The sequence below is a fragment of the Mustela lutreola genome, chromosome 15 (genome assembly GCF_030435805.1).
Source record: "Mustela lutreola isolate mMusLut2 chromosome 15, mMusLut2.pri, whole genome shotgun sequence".
Classification (NCBI taxonomy): domain Eukaryota; kingdom Metazoa; phylum Chordata; class Mammalia; order Carnivora; family Mustelidae; genus Mustela; species Mustela lutreola.
This window is the reverse complement of record NC_081304.1, coordinates 1157079-1176737: the sequence shown is the minus strand read 5'-3', so window position 1 is coordinate 1176737 and position 19659 is coordinate 1157079. Positions and strand designations below refer to the sequence as shown.

Genomic DNA, 19659 nt, shown 5'->3' with positions numbered 1-19659 from the left:
GGCGCCAGGTGACCCCGGCTGCGGGCGGCCAGGGCGGGCGTGGCCCCCACCACGGGGCCTGCCGAGAAAGGGCACTGGGGACCCTCACGGCCGCCCCGCAGCCGAGCCGAAACCCGGGGTCAGCCGGCGCGAGGGTACGGCGGGGTCACTGCACTGTCCTCCCTGGCCGGACCGCTCCGGGGCCCGAGCCACCTCCCCGAGCCTCGGCCTTCTCGGCCTTCGTCCCCCTTGGGAGGAGAGGCCCAGCGACTCAGCGCCCCGCCCCAGGACCCCGACTCCGACCCCAACTCCCAGCCGCCACCTACGAGCGCCCGCGCCTGCGCGGCTCGTCGCCCTGCGGGTGACCACAGAGAGCGAGGTGAAGCCCGCACGAGGCGCGGCTAGAGCGTCCTCTCCAACTTGTTTCCCCGGCGGCCTCGTGGGCAAGAGCGTCCTCACGCAGCTCGAATGCTCGGCGGCCCCGGCGGCTAGAGCGTCCTCACGCAGCTCGAATGCTCGGCGGCCCCGGCGGCTAGAGCGTCCTCCTCCCGGGGAGCCGCGTGTGACCTTCCCGCCCGCGGACCGATGCTGCCCGCAGCCGCTCGCCCCATGTGGGGGCCGTGTCTCAGGCTTCAGGGCGCTGCGCTCCGTCTCGCCAGGTACCTCCGAGGGCTGGCGGGGTGCAAGGTCGGGGGCTCGGCCGGCAGCTGAGGGTGCGCGCTGGGGGCGGCGGCGGCGGGAGGCCCCCGACTCGCGGGTCCCGGCGGCGGGGCGGGGTCGCGAGGGACCCCCGCGGGCGGTGAGTGTGCTCGGGTGGCCCCAGACGACCGTGCGCCGGTCCCTGCCCCTCCCCGGGCCTCGGTTGTCCCCGCGGCCCCAAGGCCGGGGTAGCGCTGCCGTCGGCGGGTCGGCGTCGAGCCGCCCGCGGGCCCCAGCGTCGGGGCGGCGGTCCGAGACCGGCGCGTTCGGGTCCGCGTCCTGCCCCGCGGGCCGGTCGCGCGCCCGCCCGGAAACGAACGCGCCTGCACGTCGGTGCGCGGGTCTCCGGGGCTCGGGGAGGACCCGAAGGAGGCCCGGACCCCTCGTCCGCCCGGAGCCCGCGTCCGCCCGGAGCCCGCGTCCGAGAGCCTGGGCTGGGACCGAGGAGCTCGCCCTGAGCTGCTGCGACCCCCGCCCCCGTCCGGGCCCGCGCCTGGGCCCGGCTGACGGCCGTGTTGGGGGGGGCTAGGCAGCAGGTGCCGCGCGTCTGCGCTGTGCGGCGGGTGAGATGCAGCGGCCGTCGGAGCGGGGAGGCCCTCGCCGGTGCCCCGCTGGATAACGCGCCCAAGGAGTACCCCCCCAAGATCCAGCAGCTGGTCCGGGACATCGCCGGCCTGACGCTCCTGGAGATCTCGGATCTCAACGAGCTTCTGAAGGTATCGCGGCCCGGCCCCTGCCCTGTGTCGCTCTCTGTGTCCGCAGCGGCTCCCCGAGTGCGAGGCCCGCGCCGGCTTGCGGTGTGGGTGTGTTTGAACTGCTGTGGCTTCTCCCTGCAGAAAACGCTGAAGATCCAGGATGTCGGACTCCTGCCGATGGGCGGCGCGATGCCTGGAGCTGCCCCGGCTGCGGCAGCAACCCCCGAGGTGAGCACAGGCCAGGGGCCCCCCAGAAGGGTGCCACCATGTCCCATGGCCACATTTCTCTCATTGTCCCTCATCTTGGGCCTGCATCAGCCGACACATCCCACAAAGTTGTGTGTTCTCCCCGTGGGCCCCCTGCAGCCTGCTTGGGACGCCTTCCCTGCCAAGGACATGCAGGCCCCTGCCCACACAGAGACCCTGCTTCTTGTTGAATGAAATAAGAGGAGAAAGAAAACGTTTGTCGCACAGCAGAGCATCATAAGTGCGGGGGGAAGGTAGGGAGAATGACGGGCAGGGTTCCAGCTTCAGGGAAGCCTTAAGAAGGAGGTGACCCCATGGGGGAGACTGAGGCATACGGGAGGAGAGCAGAGTTCCCGGCAGAGGGCCAGCGTCCACAAGAGCCGTGGGGCACGGTCAGGGCTGAACCAGAGATTGGGAGGTGGGCGGTGGGCAGGTTTGGTTCTCCACGAAGAAACCAGCAGACCTGAAGTCACACACTTTTGTTTCAGCAGGGGGGGGGGGTGTTGCAATTTGTCGGGGGAGATTCCAAAGTTATCAACAGGTACAAAGAACAACCCATATACTTACCATCCAGCCCCAACAGCAATAAGGTTTTTCCATACTTACTTCGCTTTTCCCTTGGTGTTTAAGGCACGTGTCTGGTCTGTCCTTTCCCTGTGTGCTCCAGCCCATGTCTCTCAAACCGAGGTGTTTTCTTAAGCCACGAGCCGTGTGTGCAACAAACATCATTAACGGTGATTTTCTAGCTCAGATACCCAGATCCGTTGATGGTCCCAGACTCCGTAGCAGTTGATCTACCCCAGCCTAAGTACGGTCTGTCTGGTCGCATCTGGTCCCTGGGTCTGTGAAGTCTGGCTCCTGTCCTCAGTCTGCATTCCATGGCCATCCCCTAGGTCAGGGGTCCTGTAGAGGGTCCCCCGTCCCAGATGTGTCTGAGGGTTCCAGTGGCATCAGCCCCGCTCCCCCCCGTCTGCTGTGAACTGTCAGCTTTACAGGCTGATAAGATTCAGGCTGAGCATTTGGGGCAAGGAGCGACAGATTTACTGTGGAATTTACTGTCTGAACTGGAACACTTCTGAGAATGAAAGGACACCGTTAACAACCCAGGGGCAAATCCAAACCAGACTGCCCCAGGCTGCGGTGCTGCAGGGGTGCTGCCCCTGCGCCTGTGACAGCAGCGGCTCCTCCCACCCTCCCCTCGCAGGTCCCTTGGGGAAGGTGGAGTGCAGCTGCCTGTCACTTTGTCCCCCATGAGGGATTGGGGTTTGGCTGAGGACGGGAATGCTGCTGTTTCCCTGACACGCTGCTGGATAAGAGCTGTGGGTGGCCCCCTGCCTGTCCCCCACAATGCAGCTTTGGCAGGATGAGGGAACTTGAGCGGGTGGCAAGGGGGAGGCAGAGTCAGAACAGCCTCCGGGAGAAGGCGGCCTTCCCAGCGAGGGAGCCGGGTCCCAGCCGGGGGGGGGGGGGGAGTGAGGGAGGGAAGGCTCTGGCTGGTTCACCTCCTGTGGGAACGGCAGGCTGTGCTGGCCTGGCTTTGGGGCCTGGGGTTACAGGACAGGGCCGCGCAGGAGCAGATGTGCCAGTTTACCCGGTGCTTGCTCTCTCTCTCCCCGAGGTGGCAGAAGATGATGTCCCGGCACAGAAAGAACAGACGCACTTCACCGTCCGCCTGACAGAGGCAAAGCCTGTGGACAAAGTGAAGCTGATCAAGGAAATCAAGAACTACATCCAGGGCATAAACCTCGTTCAGGTGAGCCCGCGTGCTGCACGGGCCCCCCCAGCTGTCCCTAACGCGCGAATGGCACTGGGACTGGCTCCTTCTGGGGCAGGTCAGTTGCAGTCACCCAGGCGCCATTTCTGACTTTGCTCTGTGGCAGGCAAAGAAGCTGGTGGAGTCCCTGCCCCAGGAAATCAAAGCCAATGTCGCCAAGGCCGAGGCAGAGAAGATCAAGGCAGCCCTGGAGGCGGTGGGCGGCACTGTGGTTCTGGAGTAGGCCAGCTCTGAGGACTGGTGGACAGGGGTGCCTGGGACCTGGGTGAGGCCCCAGCATCTGGGCCCCGCTGGGGGGAGCGGCCTCCGGACAGGACGACGGCACTGGTGCCCATGGGCCCACTCCGTCAGGCGGATGGACCTGCCCAGCCTGGAGGCAAGGCTCCTGTGTGATCCAGCGCCAGGGAGACAGACTCTAGAACATACTGCGGTCAACGCGCACCCCCTGGTGGCCACTGAGAAAAATACATTGTTCGGGCGCGGTGTGTGCAGAGTGATGTGTCTGGGTGGGCCAGGCTGAGCTCACTAAGGTGGCCCCCTCATTGCCCAGCAGGACATGTGGGGGTCACCGGCGGTCTTTGGGTCCTTTGTGTGCAGGGGCCTGACCTCCCAGGGCTGGCAGGAGCACACCATGGGGTGTGTGCAATGCCCACCCTGCCTGGGGGGTTTCAGCCGGCATGTGGCTGATGGCAGATCATCCCCCAGGAAGTGGGCGTGGGGCACCTGTGGTGGTCTTTAGCAGACCGAGAATGGCAGACCCCTTCTTGGCCACGCTGGAATAATGATCTGCAAGGACAGGGCTGCGGGACCAGAAGGAGACATCGCGTTGGGAGAGAACCCCTCAGGACAGGCGTGGGGAGCTGCTGTGCTTCTAGGGGAGGCGTGCCCAGCACCCAGAGAACATGCTTTCTGCTGAATGCTTTATAAGAAGGCTGCTCCCTGACCCAAAAACCCCACTGGCCCAGTCTGGCCCCAGCTGGCCTGGAGAGTTAATGATTCACCATCAGCAGATCTGGTGGGCCCATCCCTCAACCCGCGCCTACTAGGCCACTTGGAGCGGGTATGGCTGGCCCTGCACCCTGCAGACCCAGCTGCGTCTTCTGGGGGAAGGGAGTGGTCTGAATTCAGAGACAGTCCTCAGCCGGCCTTGGCAGGTCGCATGCAGAGTCTGCGTGTTCTCTGAGCCCCCTTGCCTTTGCAGAGGAGTTGGGGTGATGGTGGGGACTCCCTCCTCCTGCTCCGTCCTGGCTGGACTGGGGATGGCTGCTGGGAAGAGCAGGTGTTGCTGAACCCCAGGGCCATGAGGCTCTCAGGCCAGCCCCATTCTGTCTGCCTGACACTGGGCTCGGGCCGTGCTCACGAGTTCTTCGCTTGGGGCTGTCCACCTGACCTCGTGGTCCTGGCTGGTCCTACCCCCATCCCTCCTGCTCTGCAGTTGGCCAATAAAGTTGTGTCTCCGACCTGGCAATAGGTGGGTGCGCCCTGAATCCCTGGGATGTCACGTGACCTTGGTCCCTGGGCTCAGGGGTGGGTCTGCTGTGCCTCCTGAGTCCCAGGTACGGCACCCACACAAAACCTTACAGGTCCCGTCAGATCTTGGTGGAAGTGCTAGGTTAGTGAAACATGGAAAAGGAAGATCTGGAGCTCTTGCCCATTCCAGGGGCTCTGGTGTCTGCCTGGCCCCCCACGTGGCCCCATCGGTCCTCCCTAAGCTGCGGGAGGACGAGGGAGTGCAGCAGCGCAGACGGGCCCACCTGAGAGGTCTGGCCAGGCAGCCTTGTTTTCAAGACCTCACCTGACCTCCCCGTCTAAGACCTTGGGTTCATGAACAAGTCCTTAGAATCCATTTGAGAATTCATCTGGGGATCCTTGAGTTTGCTGACGTACAACTTGCAAAGTGCCACCTTCTCCTTAAAAAGGTTCCCCATACTTGGTGCATTTTCCATTTCCCAGCATTCCTCCACCCCTGGAGTTCCAGGCTGCGACGTGCTGGGCGGCTGTTCTTGACATTTTCAGTGTTCAGGTCTCTTCAGCCCACGCCCTGCAGCCCACTGATCTGGCGTGTGACCCGTCTCGGAGAACCAAAGCCGTAGGTGTGGAAGCCGCCTCGGTCCCTGACGTTCTCACTGTGTTGCAGAGCTTTGGGTGTGCGTCTCACACCTTCTGGGTTTGTTTTTTTGATGGAGTTGCTTTTCCTAACTTGATTTCAGTTTATTGCTGATACGTAGAAATACAATTGAGTTTTTTTTAATTAAGTTCTATGTCCAATGAGGGGCTTGAACTCAGAACCCCAAGAACAAAAGTCACTGAGAACTGAGCCAGCCAGAAGCCTCCTCTCTGGCTTCCGGGAAATTGCTGTGACCCTCCGCCCACTGTGCCCACCCCCGCCCTGACCCGCACCTTCCTGTGGGAGGGGTCTCTGGCTCGGTCTCCTCTGGGTCCTTGTGCCCGGCCGGAAGGTGACCCCGGGGTGCAGATTTCCACCTTGCCCAGCAGATGCGTCCTTAGCCTCCTATTTGCTGGCTGGGGGAATGAGAGTGGGGAGCTGCGCACAGGTGGCTGGGGGCACGCAGACTCCCAATACACCTCCCAGAAGCCGGCACCCGCCATGGCTCGGAACTTCCCGTCTCCTGGTCCCCTCCAGGACGGCTGCCTGGGGCTGTGTGGTCAGAGCACATCTGAGGCTGCATTTGGCCGGGAGCACCGGAGGTCAGCTGGTGTTCCCGAACTGACCTTTGCCCCTAGTTTCCCTGGAATCCGCAGACCGGCTCCAGGAAGGCTTTCTGCCACCCGCCGGGCGCATGCACGTGTCCCAGGGCTGACCCCTAGGGCCTGCGTGGTGGGGCTGGGACGCTGGGTGCAAGGTCAGGGCCGCGGCTGGGGCGGGCTGTTTGCAGGAGGCTGGCCCTCGGGTGTGTCAGGGACTGGCCGGGCGCCGAGGCCGCTCCTCCGCGTTGACCTTCGGAGACCTGCCCTAGGCGTGGGGGTGACCCTGCAGGGGCGGAGGGGGGCGGGGGTCGCCGCGTTCCCGGGGGCAGTGGAGCCGGCCCACCCAGCAGGCTCCCAGGAGTTGGTGCAGGGGCGGGGGGCCGGCCACGCCCCCACCCCTCGGGTACAGCAGCTGGCATTTCCGTGGGGCCCAGTCGACTCAGCGGCCGGGACGCGGCCGCTTTAAGACGCGCGCGGTCCGCCCCACCCCCGGCTCGAGGCGGAGTCTAGCCGGCCCCGCCCCTGGCCCCGCCCCCTGGGCCGCGCGGGCGCATTGGCTGCGCGGGGCGCGGGTGGCGGGTGGCGCTTTGAACTCGGCGCGGGCGGCGGTGCGGGCCGGGGTCGGGGCGGCGTCGGGGTCCGGTCGCGGCCGGGCGGAGGCCGGGGCCGGGCTGCGGGCAGCAGGAGCCGCGAGCGAGCCGCCGGCGCTCCCGGGCGTCCGCGGCGCGGGCCATGGCGGCGGAGGCGCGCGTGTCGCGCTGGTACTTCGGGGGACTGGCCTCCTGCGGGGCCGCCTGCTGCACGCACCCGTTAGACCTGCTCAAGGTGAGGCCGGCGCGGCCCGGGCGGGGGCGGGGGCGGGAGGGGGGCGCCGCGGGGGGCGGCGGGGAGGCGCGGGGGGCGGCGGGGAGGCGCGGGGGGCCGCCCGCCCCTGGGCGCTGACCCGCCTCGCCCCGCACCGGCCCGGGAGGGCCTGAGACCTGGGGCCGCCTTGCGGTTCTCTGCGCCCGCCGGAGACCCTGCCCACTCCGCGGCGGAGGTGCCCCTTGTCGGGGACCGCGGGTCGCGTCCGGCGTCGGTCGTGCCCCATACCACCTGTGTGACCTTGGGCTGGCCGCTTGGCCTCTGAGTCCGTTTCCATCCCGCAGCTCCGAGGACAGGAGTCCGCCGGGTTTGGAGTCGAGGGGGTGGTTCTGTGGCGTGCGCGCTGGGTGGCTCCAGCACCCCCAGCGCGTGGGCCAGGTGGCCTCCGCGGCCGGTGGGTTCCCAGCGCACAAGGAGGGAATGCGACCCGTCCCTGCAGGTCCCTGCCCCGGGCTGCTTCTCCTGGACTGGGAGGGCACCTGGAAGCCGCAGACCCTGTGCCCACGCAGGTCCTGCTCTGGGGGCGGGCAGGAAGCATTCACACTCATTTTACTTTTTTTTAGGAAAAAAGTGCTTGTGGGGCAGTATGAGACAGAGCTGCTCTTGTCTCCCGGGGCCAGCCACGGGGGGTTTGTTTTCTGTCCCTTTCTCACTACAAAGAACAAAGAAGAAAGGGCCAATGATGCAAAGCCTCCTCTGCCCAGGAGGCCCTGCCCTGGGGAACCTGGGGCCAGGGGGCAGCTCCCTGGCCACCTCCTTCCCTCCCCACGCCCTGCAAAGCAGCCTGACTCCCATACTCACTCCCTGGGAGGGACTGGCGCCTGTGGCCCTGTTCGCCCAGACCTCAGCCTCCTGCCAGGCAGCCCCCGCCCCCGGCCCTCCTCCACCTGAGGACCTGTTTCTTCCAGCAGCCTTTGTTCTAAATGGAGGGGATGGACTTCCCCAGTGAAAATGCAAACCACACCACCAGTCCGGGCAGGACTAGCCACTAGCCGACATGGGGGCTGGAGGTGGTGGCCCCACTGGCGCACCTGACACCTGGCTTGTCCTGCGAGAGGCCTGAGAGGCGACAGGGGGAGCAGGGCCAGGCCCTGGGGGATGCAGTGACCACTGAGAGAGGAGGTGACCGTGAACAGAAAGCTGCGTTTTGGTTTGAGAACGGAGAAACCTCCTCGTGTCTGTTTTGCTTTGCTTTCCCGTTGCCCACGCAGGCCTGCGCCACCCTGGGGTTTGGCTCTGTGTCTGACTATGGGGGACGCAGCTTCCAAGGGCCCTGTCCACTGTCCGAGGCTCCTTGGGACTTCGCATGACTTCGCTGTCCCATGCCCTGCCCCCCTGGTGCTGTTTTGCTGCAGAAGGCCGCCAGGAGGGAGGTTAAGGGAGGCAGGCAGCCACCGGACTCTGACTGCTGTCTGGCCGGGGGAGGACGCAGCCCTTTGCGGGGGAGGGGGGCGGGCAGCAGGCAGTGTGGCAGCCTTGGAGGCTGGCCTCCCTGGCTGAGCTGGTTGCCTCTCGACGGGGTGGCCACTGGAGAAATGACTTTACAGCTCTTTGAACTCTCCTTTTGCCCCATGCCCTGGCTCAGTCGCACGGCTGCTTCTCGCCTGGACAAGGGCTGCTTTCCGCGTGGACGCCTTGCCCCCAGGCCCAGTGCCCTCTGTCCCGTCCAGCTAGCCGATGCGGCTGAGCGGAGCCCCCTCCCCACCTTCGCTGCCCCCAGCCAGACACCACAGCTAGCGCCGGCATTGGCTCCAGCCCAGGCGTAAAGTGGGGCCCACACCCAAGGCCCTGGGAAGGGAAGGGAGAGGTACCCCCACCAGCTACTGAATCCTCATAGCACACTGAGGAAACTGAGGCAGGAGGGTCCGTAGCCTCCCCGAGTAGGCCCAGCCAGAACGTGACTGGGGCCGAGCAGAGTGGGGTGTAGGACAGACTCCGCCCCGGCCCCCCGAGTAGGCCCAGCCAGAACGTGACTGGGGCCGGGCAGAGTGGGGTGTAGGACAGACCCCGCCCCGCCCCCCGAGTAGGCCCAGCCAGAACGTGACTGGGGCTGGGCAGAGTGGGGTGTAGGACAGACCCCGCCCCGCCCCCCCCGGAGCGTCCTTTCCCGTCTCCCCCACTGGACCCCCAGCATCTCTTCCAAGGCCTTCATGTTTCTTCAGCCTGTCTCTGAGGCCCCCTAACTTTTTTTTTTTTACGATTATATTTATTTGACAGAAAGACTGTGAGAGGGAACACAAGCAGGGGGAGTGGGAGAGGGGGAGCCCGACGAAGGGCTCGATCCCAGGACCTCGCGATCACGACCTGAGCCAAAGGCAGCCGCTTAACAGCTGAGCCCCCCAGGCACCCCGTCCCCATAATTTTTGATCCCTCTTGAGAAGTGGCATAGCTAAGAAATGGGGCTCTGGAGGGGCGCCTGGGTGGCTCAGTGGGTTAAGCCTCTGCCTTCAGCTGGGGTCATGATCTTAGGGTCCTGGGATGGAGCCTCACATCGGGATCTCTGCCCAGCAGGGAGCCTGCTTCCCCCCCCAACCCCCACGTGCCTCTCTGCCAGCTTGTGATCTCTGTCTGTCAAATCAATCAATCAATCAATCAATCTTGGGAAAAAAAAGACGGGGCTCTGGAGTCCCCTAGCCGGGGTCTGCATCCTGCCTTAGTGTCCTCATCGGCATGGGACTGAGGACCCCACTCCTGCCGTGCGCCGGTGAGGGCCGGACGTGTGTGTGGACTGTTCCTCACAGGCCGGGCGGGCGGCCTGGTGTTGTCGCTCCTAAGGCAGAATAGGGTGCAATGGAGGTTGGGGCCCGGTGTGGGCGTGGAGTCCAGCCGGGCCCCCGTAGGAGACCTCTGTGTCTCTCTGTGCCTCGGTTTCCCGTCTGAACTGCATCTCCGTGTGGCTGAGGGCGGCGGGTGAGCGGCTGTCCCCACAGGTGCACCTGCAGACGCAGCAGCAGGTGAAGCTGCGCATGACGGGCATGGCGCTGCAGGTGGTGCGCTCCGACGGCGTGCTGGCGCTCTACAACGGCCTCAGCGCCTCCCTGTGCCGACAGGTGCCTTGGGCTGCCCCTCCCGGGACGCTGGGTGGGCAGGGCGCCCCGCTCTGGAGCTGGCTCACCACCTCCCCTGAGAGATGGGGAGACTGGGCCCGGGGAGGGAAACCCGGATGCGGCGGGCCCGGGTTTGAGCATCGGCTCAGTCCCGCGCAGACCCAGTCACTTGCTGACCGTGGGGCCTTGGGAGGGTCCTTCCCTGCCCCGTGGCCCATGATGGGGGTGGGGTGGGGGCGGACGGGCTGCGCCTCCTGTACCTTCTGAGCACCCTGTTCCCCCAGATGACCTACTCCCTGACTCGGTTCGCCATCTATGAGACCGTGCGGGACCACATGACCAAGGGCAGCGAGGGGCCCCTGCCCTTCTACAAGAAGGTGTTGCTGGGCGCCATCAGCGGTGAGCTGCCCGCCGGGCTGGGGGCGGGGGGGCGCAGGTGGGCAACGCCCGCGTCCCATGTTGGCTCTGGGGTCTGTCCCAGGTTGCATTGGCGGCTTCGTGGGGACGCCCGCGGATATGGTCAATGTCAGGTCAGTGTGCGCCCCGCCCCCGCCAAGGTCAGGGTCTTTCCTGACTCCTGGGGGGTGCTGACTCGCCGGTGTCCGCGGTGTGTTCAGCTTGGAACAAGCGCTTGGACCTTGGGGTCCTGGACCCAGGGGTGGGAGGAGGGGGTGGGGCGAGCCCCGCAGCGCGCTGGCCTCTGTGTGGGGCGTACCTGGCCCCTTCCGCCCCTGAGCCGGTGTGGTGGTTTCAGGATGCAGAACGACATGAAGCTGCCCCCGAGTCAGCGTCGCAAGTGAGTGGCCGGGCCGGGCTCCACTCTGGTTTGTGGGGGGCTGCCGGGAGCACGGGGAAGGGAGACCTGAGCCGCTCTGTGGGCCCCAGCTGGGAGTCCCAACGGGCCCTGCTGCGTGTGGCGTCCCCGGGAGTGGCAGAGACGGCTGACCCCGCGCCCATCCGCCCTGAGTCAAGAGGGCTTCTGGGTCCTTTCCAGGGGCCGGGTGGGGGCTGGCTGCGTCCCCTGCCTGTCTGGTGTCTTGTACGTTCACAGGAAGGACCGTTTACAAGTTTAAGTGACTTTGGGCCTTTAAACAAGTTTGGGAGCTGGGGTTTTTTGTTTTTTGTTTTTTAACAGTAAAAATATCATTCTTCATAAAGTCTGAGATCCTGTTGATCCCAAGGCTGTTACAGACTGACACCCCAGCTAGAGTAGGCACTGGCTCCAGTCCAGGGGCAAAACGGGGCTCCAGGCTGGCCCCACCCCCTCTCCCCCTAAGGAACAGCCACAGCCAGGCCCAGCCTCGGGGGATCTTCAGGCACTGTCGTCCCCTGCCCCCGGGGGAGCTGCATGGCTCTCCCCATGGAGGGCCCTCCCGTGGGGGCCAGCGGGCAGGGAACGCCTCACACGGGCCCCTGGTCTGTCCTTGGCAGCTATGCCCACGCCGTGGACGGCTTGTACCGCGTGGCCCGGGAAGGTAAGAGGAGCAGGCCCTGTGTTTGGGGGAGTCCAAGGAGGCAGAAGGGCCTGGGAGCGTCGTGCAGGACCTGGGGGGAGGCGGGGGGGCGCTGGGCTGGGCGCCTGACCTCCGTTCTCCGGCAGAGGGTCTGAAGAAGCTGTTCTCGGGCGCCAGCATGGCATCCAGTCGAGGGTTGCTTGTCACCGTGGGCCAGGTGGGGCTCCTGCTGGTGGGGGGCTCTCGGGGTGGCATCTAGGGGACCCGCCCTCGGCCCCTGGAGAGGTGGTGGAGGAAGGCGGTGGGTTCGGACCACACCGGGGGGCTGGGGAGGTGGGTAGGCCCCTCCCGGTCGGGCCTCCCCCATCTGCCTGGTCACAGTGACCGTGGAGACGTGCTGCGGAGCAGGCGCCTGGTCGGTCCCGGTGACGCCCCTGTGGGCCCCTGTCTGCTCCACCTGGGGCTGGGAGCCATCCCACAGACCTGCTCACCGCTGCACCCCTGCAGCTGTCCTGCTACGATCAGGCCAAGCAGCTGGTGCTCAGCACCGGGCACCTGCCTGACGGCGTCCTCACGCACCTCATCGCCAGCTCCATCGCGGTGAGTGCCGGGCCTGGCCGTTGGGACCTGGGGCCGACCAGCCTTGGGAGCTGAGGGTGCCCGGGACGAGGCCGGGGCTCGGAAGGCAGGAGGCTATGGGCAGGCGTGGCGGAGGTCCCTCTCGGGCTGCATATGTAGGCGGGCGCCCAGGCTCCGGAGCCCCAGCTGAGATGGCTCCGAGTGATCCCCAGTGTCCCGGGGTCCTGCAGCTGTGAGGGTACCTCTGAGGGTCCGAGCCACGGGTTTCTGAGGGGAGGACGAGAGGTGCCGGCTCACTCTGCCCGGCAGGCCCATCGGTGCTATGCTCCCCCGTAGGGTGGGTGTGCCACGATCCTGTGCCAGCCCCTGGACGTCCTGAAGACGCGTCTCATGAACTCCAAGGGCGAGTATCAGGTGAGTCGCGGCTGCAGTCACCATCCCCCTTGACGGTACAGGCATGCGGGCAGGGACGGGGGACCTGGGAGGGGTCCCCACACTGCCACCCTCGGCCTCCGTGGCTGGGAGCAACCGTGTCCCCATCCTGGCACGTGGCTGAGGCGTTCTCTCCCGCCGCTGTTCCAGCCAGCCGTGCAGCGGCCTTCGGCCCTGTGTGTATTTAACCCGATTCCTTGCTGTGTCGCAGAGCTGGCTGGTTCGCTGAAGTCTGTGAAAGTCGGTGGGGGCCGCAATCAAGGCGGCTGGCCAGACCCCGGGGCCCCTGCGTGGCCTCATCAGTGTCCTTACTGGGCCCTATGCCTCTTGCCAGATGCCCCCCCGCACCGTGTGGGGCCGCCATACGCTGTGGGTGCCCAGAGGGTCACCTGTGCCTGGTTCTGCTGTGTCAGCAGGGCTGGTAGCCAGTGACCTTGCCTGCCTGCCGTCACAACCTTTGATGCCCGGCCACTCACTGTGCAGGGCCCCTGGCCAGTGCTGTGGACAGAGCTGTCATGTGTGCCTTGAGAAAAAGCAGCTCATTCTTTTTTTTTTTTTTTTTTTTAAGATTTTATTTATTTATTGGACAGACAGAGATCACAAGTAGGCAGAGAGGCAGGCAGAGAGAGAGGAAGCAGGCTCCCCGCTGAGCAGAGAGTCCGATGCGGGGCTCGATCCCAGGACCCTGGGATTATGACCCGAGCTGAAGGCAGAGGCTTAACCCACTGAGTCACCCAGGCGCCCCAAAGCAGCTCTTTTTATTGCTTAATTTCTGTGTTTTCTGCAGGGTGTTCTCCACTGCGCAGTAGAGACAGCAAAGCTGGGGCCGCTGGCCTTTTACAAGGTGGGCTGTTGATGGGGGCGGGGCCGCGGGGCGGGGCGGGGCCGCGGGGCGGGGCGGGGCGGGCCCTGGGGCTCCCCTCACTTCCTGCTTCCGGGTCCCCAGGGCCTCCTGCCTGCGGGCATCCGCCTCCTGCCGCACACGGTGCTGACGTTCGTGTTTCTGGAGCAGCTCCGCAAGCACTTCGGCGTCACAGTGCTTTCCTGATGGGCCGGGACCGGGCGACCCCGCACCCAGGAGGGTTGGTGGGCTGAGCGCTGCCCGGGTGCCCAGGCCTCCGTGCTCGGGGCCCCCCACCCTGGCCCGCCCCCATGGGCTCCAGCCGCACCCAGCCTACCTGGGCCGGAGATCCTTCCGGTACCCTCCGTCCCCCCCACCTCCTGCCTGCCCGCCCCAGGCTCTCCCCACCTGGCATTGCGGGGGACCCCATGTCCCCCCCCCAGGCACCGTAATGACCCAGAGGGGCGGTGCCCGGGCCCTGGGTTCGGTTCTCTGCTCCCCCAGTAGCCTGCTCACCCTGGAGGTGGGCTGCTCTCCAGTCCCGGGCCTTCAGCAGCAGCTTCCATCCAGGGACGGGAGGCCACGGAGGGGGTGCCGACCCCCGGCACAGCTCAGCAGACTCGGGGTGCGCAGACACTTTTATTTCTGGAGAGGGACCGTAGCTCTTCTGACATTCTCAAAGGCAGCTGTGCCCCCCAGCCCCGGGGCCCCTGGGCAGACGTCACCGGGCAGAACCACCAAGCCCAGGAGGGAGGGCGCATGGCCCGTGGGCACCAGGTTGCTTTAACGAGAAATTTCACCGAAACCTCTTCAGTGCCGCGAGCCTGCTGCCGCCTTCAAAGAGTGGGTAGCGCCCCACATGCTGTCCGTGCCTCCCCCAGCGCCCCATGCAGGGGCCCGCTCTGTGCGGCCAGCGGCTGCCCACGGAACACCCCCAGCCTGAGTCTGGCGCCAGGCAGCCTGTTCCCCGACCCCGCAAGGGGATCTCTGCAGGGTGTCAATAAAGGACCGCGCAGTGCTCCGCACCCCGTGTCTGTGTGCAGGCTCCGGCCTGCGACACCCGCTCTGCCCCCTCCAAAGAGACTATCCGGTTCTGGGGAGCAAGGCTGAGGGCCCAGAGGGAGAAAAAGGCCCCAGCCTGACCACGTACATCGGGGAGGGCTGTGGGTGGAGGGACTGGGGGGGGCGGGGACGGGCAGGACGTGCACACTGGGGGTTCAGTTGGATCCAAGTTCCCACGGACCCCCCCGGGCCGCCTCAGCAGGCACCTGGGTGCTATAAAGCACCCCCTGCTCCCCACTGGCTCTGTCCCAGCTGCCCTGGGAGCCCTGCTCTGGGCTATGTGAGGAGCCCCAGAGGCTGGGCACACCCTTGGACAGACGGGGAGGAGAGGGTGGGGGGGCCACCCGGAAGCCTTCCAAAGTTGCAGACAGGTGGACTCCACCCTTGGCAGCACCTTGGGACATCGGGACCTTGGACTCCTGGCTCTGGAGCGCTGTGGGTGCACGTCCGGTGTCAGAGGGAATCTCCGTAGAGCTGCTGCGGTGGCAGGGCTCCCGCCCCGCGTCCCCCCAGCTGCGGCAGACGTGTGCACCGGCCCCGCGCCCCCCACGTTATTTGGAAGCAAATTCTGGACTGGAAGACATTTATAGATAAAAGCTTCAGCGCCTGTATCTAAAAATGGTCTTTCAGGGGCACCTGCCTGGCTCTGTGGGTTAATTGACTTCTGGTCTTGGCTCAGGCCATGATCTCAGGGTCGTGGGTTCGAGCCCCATGTCAGGCTCTGCTCCGCACAGCGTCAGCTTGGGAATCCATCTCAAGTCCTTAGAAATAGTCTCAAAAAATGTGCCCGTTACTCCAGTAGTAACTCGTGTAGGACCAGGAACGTCGGTCTTTATCCTCAAATTTCCAGTTCTACCTTGAAAGAGCTGGTTTCCTGGGAATCCGTCCAGGCCTGCATGTGTCCCTCCTGCCCCTTCTCTGCCTGTCCTCCGTCCTGCGGCCTGTCATGGAACTCAGCACCCTGGTCCCTGAGTTTCCTAAAACGCAATAATCTGGATCCAGGTCCCATTTCTGAGCCAAGGACCTGGTGTGGGGTGTGGTTCCTGTGTCCTTGCTAAGAGTCTTGGGGTCTGGCCAGGTTAGGGGGTTGGCACAAAGCAGCCATGCACCTGGGGTTGTGGGAGGCGATGCAAGTTTTCCGGAGAGTGGTCTTGGGCGGAGACGACAGGTTGCTGGCCAAGGGTGGGGCCTGTGGGGCTTGGCACAGAGACGGGGGTGGGGAGGGCGGTGGGCGGGGCAGGCGGACTAGGACCTGGCTGGGTGCGTCGTCCAAAGAGCACCCAGGGCCAGGCCCAACTCTGGCAGTTTGGGGCTTGCCGACGACCGGGTCAAGCCCCACTGAGACGGCTAGAACCACAGCCCAGTAGGACAAGGGGCGGGCGGGGCCTGGGAAAGCTGCTTCGCTCAGGCCACAGACACCACTTGAGCCTGGTGTTGGGGGGCGGGGGGGCGTGTCCTCTCTTCTCGGAGCTGCTTCGGTTTGGAGCCAGGAGTCCTCTTACCTGCATGCATAACCTGTCCCTCCCAGGACCAAGGGGAGAAAGTGCCCCGACTGGTTTGGCAGAGACAGCCTGGCCAGGACCTAGTGGTGTGGCTGGGATGTGACAGGGACGCGGACAGCTTGGGGAGCGTGGGGACCGGGTGGTGTGGAGACAGGCGACAGGCAGAGCCTCCACAGGCCACGGCTTCCCACTTCCCGGAGCCCGGAGCCCGCGCTCCGCACGGAAGGGCAGCGAGGAGGTCCTGCCGGTCCAGGGGCCCCATGTTGCTCCTCCGACACTGGAAGCCAGCAGCCCCCCCCCCCCGGGGCCACGGCCTGCTCCCGCAGTCCCTGGGGCCCCAAGCCGATTACTGGCCCAGGGGGACAGGGACAGGAGAGCTCACAGCAGCCCTCACCAGTCTGCCCGGCCTTTTTTTCTTAAAGAAACACTTCACACTTGACAAAAAGCTATATGCCCAGTATTTGTGGACATTCTAGCAACAGGATGTGCTGGGCTGCCGGACCCTCACTCCCCCATGGACTCGGCTCCTCAGCAGAGACGGGCGGGCCTGGCAGGCGCAGCCCAGGACGCGGTGGGGCCGGTGCGGGTGTCTCCGCCGCTCCTGCGGGGGAAGCTGCGCCCCAGAGGAGAGAAGCAGCTGAGTGTGACAGCAGGTGAGAAGTGTGTCCCCACGACACCTGGGCAGGGACGACCCCACGTCCACTACCCGCCGACTGGGCCACCAGCACGTGGCCTGTCTGTACGACGCAGGATTTCTCGGCCATAAAAAGGAGTGGACAGCTGGAAGGCAGCAGGTGTGCTCCCCACATCTGAGGACCGGCAAGGTCTCGCTCTCCTGAACCCACACCCCCAGCCTCCCCCCAAACCGCCACGGCTGCACAGAGATCCACGGCCTGTCCTCCGCCCACGCCGTCGGCCAGGGAAGGAGGCGGTCTGCTGCGACTGGACGGCGACATGGGCTCGTACCTACTGTGTAGAGAGACAGTAGTTCGTTTCATATTTTGCTTAGAAAGGAGATCATTCTATGGAACTTTGAAAAGAGAATTTTGTTTTAAAGATTTCAAGTCCTCTCTACACCAAACATGGGGCTTGAACCCACAGCCCCGAGATCGAGGGGTGCTCGCTCCCCTAAGCCACCCGGGTGCCCCTGCAGGATCCGACTCCAGGATCCCGTTGAGGGAGGAGGGAGCTGGGGGCGGGAGGGGCCGTGGGCAGGGCAGCCTGTGGTGTGAGAAGTCTGGATCCTTGAGGCTGGGGTCCTCTGGGGCTGCTGGGGACAAGGGGGGGGGGCGCCAGTGACCTCCTGGCCCGGGTCATCGCCAGTCGCCGCCCCGCCCCACTGCATCCAGCCGGGGTTGGACGAGTTCATCTCTTCATCAACAGCCGGGGTTTGGTTGGGTTTGGTTTTTAAGGAACCCGCAGAGCACAGCACAAGCGCAAACTCGCAGGGTAGGGAAGGCTTCTGGGGAACAGCGCGCCTCCCCCCAAACAGACCCTCCCCCGGAGACAGCCGGGCCCGCCAGACCCGGGTACTGCCCCGAGGGCGCCGGCAGGAGAGCGAGCACGCGGGGCGGGAAACCGCTCGTGCACGGAGGACTTTCCGTAGGAGCTTGAGTTCCCCAGAGACCACGGCGCTCGGGCAAGTGGAGTCACGGGCTTCCTCCCTCCCTCCCTCCCCCTCCTGCCCCCTCCCCCTTCCCCCAGGAGGCTGCTACTCCAAGGCCCGACCACCCCACCACCTTGCTCCAGGGGTCCGCTTGTTCTGCTGTGCTGTAAGCCTGAGGGATCTGACCCGGCTGAGGTCCATACTATGAGACCGACCGGCCCTTTGTGGGGGTGGGGGTCCCCTCTCCTTGCCCGTCCTGTGCGGCCCTCGAAGGGGGTGCTCCTGGCTCCCCAGCTGCCCCTGCTGGGCTCCATCATGACCCTGCCTGGGTCTCCGGGGCCCTCATTCGCTGCCTCCCAGGGGCCGGGGGTGGGGTGGGGTGGGGTGGGGTGGGGTGGGGTGGGGTGGGGGGGCTGCTCCAGGGGGCGGGCACCGGGGAGTGGGGGCCATCGGTAGGAGGTGTCCCCGGGCCTTTGAAGACCCCCGCTCTGCTTTCTGCCCCGGGACCCCCAGGAAGACGCCTGCCTGCCTGGGTTTCATTGCTGGAGTGTCTCAGAGAAAGGCAGGGTGGGGGCTGGACGTCTAGGGGTCGTTCAGCGCGAGAGCAAACTGTGCTCTTTGCCTTTTGCACAAACCACCCTCCTCCCCTTCGTAAATGCTGATCCCATTCCTGACCCTCCTGAGGGGAGACTGGCTTCTTCTGACTCCAGGTCTAATGACCCTTCAACCCCAATGTCAGTAGCAAGACGACCGTCTCAGGATCCCTTGCCTGGCAGCTTTCCTGGCGCAAATCCTGGAGCAAGACGCGGCGGGTCTATGCCCGAGCAACTCCGTGGCCCAAGCTTGCCTTCCGCTGCACCCGTCCAGAGCACCTTCTGCCTCCGTGAAAGGGCTTCCCTCCGAAGCACCTGCTCTGCATGGTCTCGGTGCCCCACCCCTGCCACTGTTCCCGGATTGCTGCTGTCTTGTCCCTTCCTTGTCCCCAGGGTGACCGCACCTCCCCCTGTGGGTTCCGGGCCACCCTAGGCTGTCCCACTGTGAGCGGTCTACTTCAGAAGGGCTCCCTGCTCTGCACAGGCTGTTCTCTCTCTCTCCCCCTGGACAGCTTTGTCCCCTGCTCTTGGACGGCAGGGTGTCCATGGAGCAATTCTCTCTCATTCCCTTTGAATGCCCTTAGTGCCTAGCCCAGCTCTGTCCCTGCAGGCTGCCCCTGGCTTTCTGGGGCTTTCCCCACCTCTCCAGTGAGGCGCCCTCTGGGCAACATCTAGGCCCAGAGCAGGGAGCAGCCCTCCGAGTGGTCATGCCGTCCAGCCCTGGCCGTGCTCCCTCCAGCGCTCAGGACCTAGGTCTCTGGAGAGAGTGGGTAAGCAGTGGGCAGATGTCGCTCTGTGACCGGTCCTGGGGTTGTGCCCCAGGGGCGGGAGCTGCTGGGCTCCTCCCCATTCCACAGAGGACAGCCAGACATCCACTGCCCAGGGCAGAGACCTCCCCGCACTTCCACAGCCGTTAGTGCTGGCCAAGGTGCTCCCGCCGCTGGACCTGGTCCAGAGGTGACAGTTGTGACCGTGGCGCCCACGGTTGGGCCTCTGAGGGTTGGGAGTCCCTGGGACTGTTGACCAGAGTGCCCACAAGTGGCCTCCAGGGACTCGGGTTTATCACGACACAGCCACCGGGTTCCAAGAGGGACCATCCCCAAAGCCAGTGTTCCAGAAGATGACTTGAGGTTGCTTTTTTAAGTTTATTTATTTCTTTCTTTTTTACTAATCTCTACACCTAACATGGGGCTCCAGGTCCTGAGCCCAAGACCAAGAGTCCCTCACCATTCTGACCGAGCCGGCCGGCGTCCCCCGCTGGGGTCCACAAGCAGCCTTACCGAGGTGTCAGCGCGCCAGGAAGCTCGCACTTGTGCAGGACACGATCTCACAAGTCTGGATGCCTCCATACACTCTTGAAACCATCACCCCAGGCAAGATGGGGGGCACATCCAACACCTCAGAGGTTTCCTCCTGCCCCTCCCATCCTGGGAAACCACCGATCTTTCATCACTGCAGATTTCTGTAATTTTATGTAAATAAAACCATATAACATGTACTCTTCTGTTTTTTTAAATGAGCTCCGCATCCAGTGTGGGGCTCGAACTCATGACCCCCCAGATCAAGGGTTGCATGCC

At 64.9% G+C, this 19659-nt stretch overlaps 2 protein-coding genes and 1 long non-coding RNA gene across 4 annotated transcripts; all 3 read left to right on the top strand.

The window, feature by feature from the left end:
* The first annotated feature begins 508 nt into the window (after positions 1 to 508).
* MRPL12 (mitochondrial ribosomal protein L12) lies at positions 509 to 3878 on the top strand. The gene is made up of 5 exons (XM_059150001.1): positions 509 to 638; positions 1208 to 1394; positions 1515 to 1601; positions 3238 to 3372; positions 3500 to 3878. Exons 1-5 carry the CDS (start codon positions 565 to 567, stop codon positions 3614 to 3616), a joined length of 600 nt encoding a protein of 199 aa, XP_059005984.1. The 5' UTR covers positions 509 to 564; the 3' UTR covers positions 3617 to 3878.
* Positions 3879 to 6703: 2825 nt separating this feature from the next.
* On the top strand, positions 6704 to 14344 carry SLC25A10 (solute carrier family 25 member 10). 2 transcript variants are annotated; one of them, XM_059149999.1, is made up of 11 exons: positions 6714 to 6927; positions 9897 to 10016; positions 10298 to 10412; positions 10495 to 10543; positions 10768 to 10809; positions 11445 to 11488; positions 11614 to 11684; positions 11975 to 12067; positions 12383 to 12460; positions 13266 to 13322; positions 13425 to 14344. In XM_059149999.1, exons 1-11 carry the CDS (start codon positions 6835 to 6837, stop codon positions 13524 to 13526), a joined length of 864 nt encoding a protein of 287 aa, XP_059005982.1. In that variant the 5' UTR covers positions 6714 to 6834; the 3' UTR covers positions 13527 to 14344. The 2 variants fall into 2 exon arrangements, with proteins under 2 accessions (XP_059005983.1, XP_059005982.1); XM_059150000.1 differs by lacking the exon at positions 11975 to 12067 and having other exon boundaries at positions 6704 to 6927.
* A 3583-nt stretch (positions 14345 to 17927) lies between these two features.
* LOC131816880 (uncharacterized) lies at positions 17928 to 19580 on the top strand. The gene is made up of 2 exons (XR_009348210.1): positions 17928 to 18852; positions 19280 to 19580. It is a non-coding gene; the product is annotated as an uncharacterized LOC131816880 (long non-coding RNA).
* The last annotated feature ends 79 nt before the right edge of the window (positions 19581 to 19659 follow it).

Excerpts from the sequence above, each read along its gene's own strand:
- MRPL12 (XM_059150001.1), top strand. The coding sequence starts at position 565 with ATGCTGCCCGCAGCCGCTCGCCCCATGTGGGGGCCGTGTCTCAGGCTT. Across the intron at positions 639-1,207 it reads GCTGCGCTCCGTCTCGCCAG|GCAGCAGGTGCCGCGCGTCT; the intron begins GTACCTCCGAGG and ends GGGGGGGGCTAG. Across the intron at positions 1,395-1,514 it reads ATCTCAACGAGCTTCTGAAG|AAAACGCTGAAGATCCAGGA; the intron begins GTATCGCGGCCC and ends TTCTCCCTGCAG.
- SLC25A10 (XM_059149999.1), top strand. The coding sequence starts at position 6,835 with ATGGCGGCGGAGGCGCGCGTGTCGCGCTGGTACTTCGGGGGACTGGCC. Across the intron at positions 11,489-11,613 it reads GTACCGCGTGGCCCGGGAAG|AGGGTCTGAAGAAGCTGTTC; the intron begins GTAAGAGGAGCA and ends GTTCTCCGGCAG. Across the intron at positions 13,323-13,424 it reads GGCCGCTGGCCTTTTACAAG|GGCCTCCTGCCTGCGGGCAT; the intron begins GTGGGCTGTTGA and ends CCGGGTCCCCAG.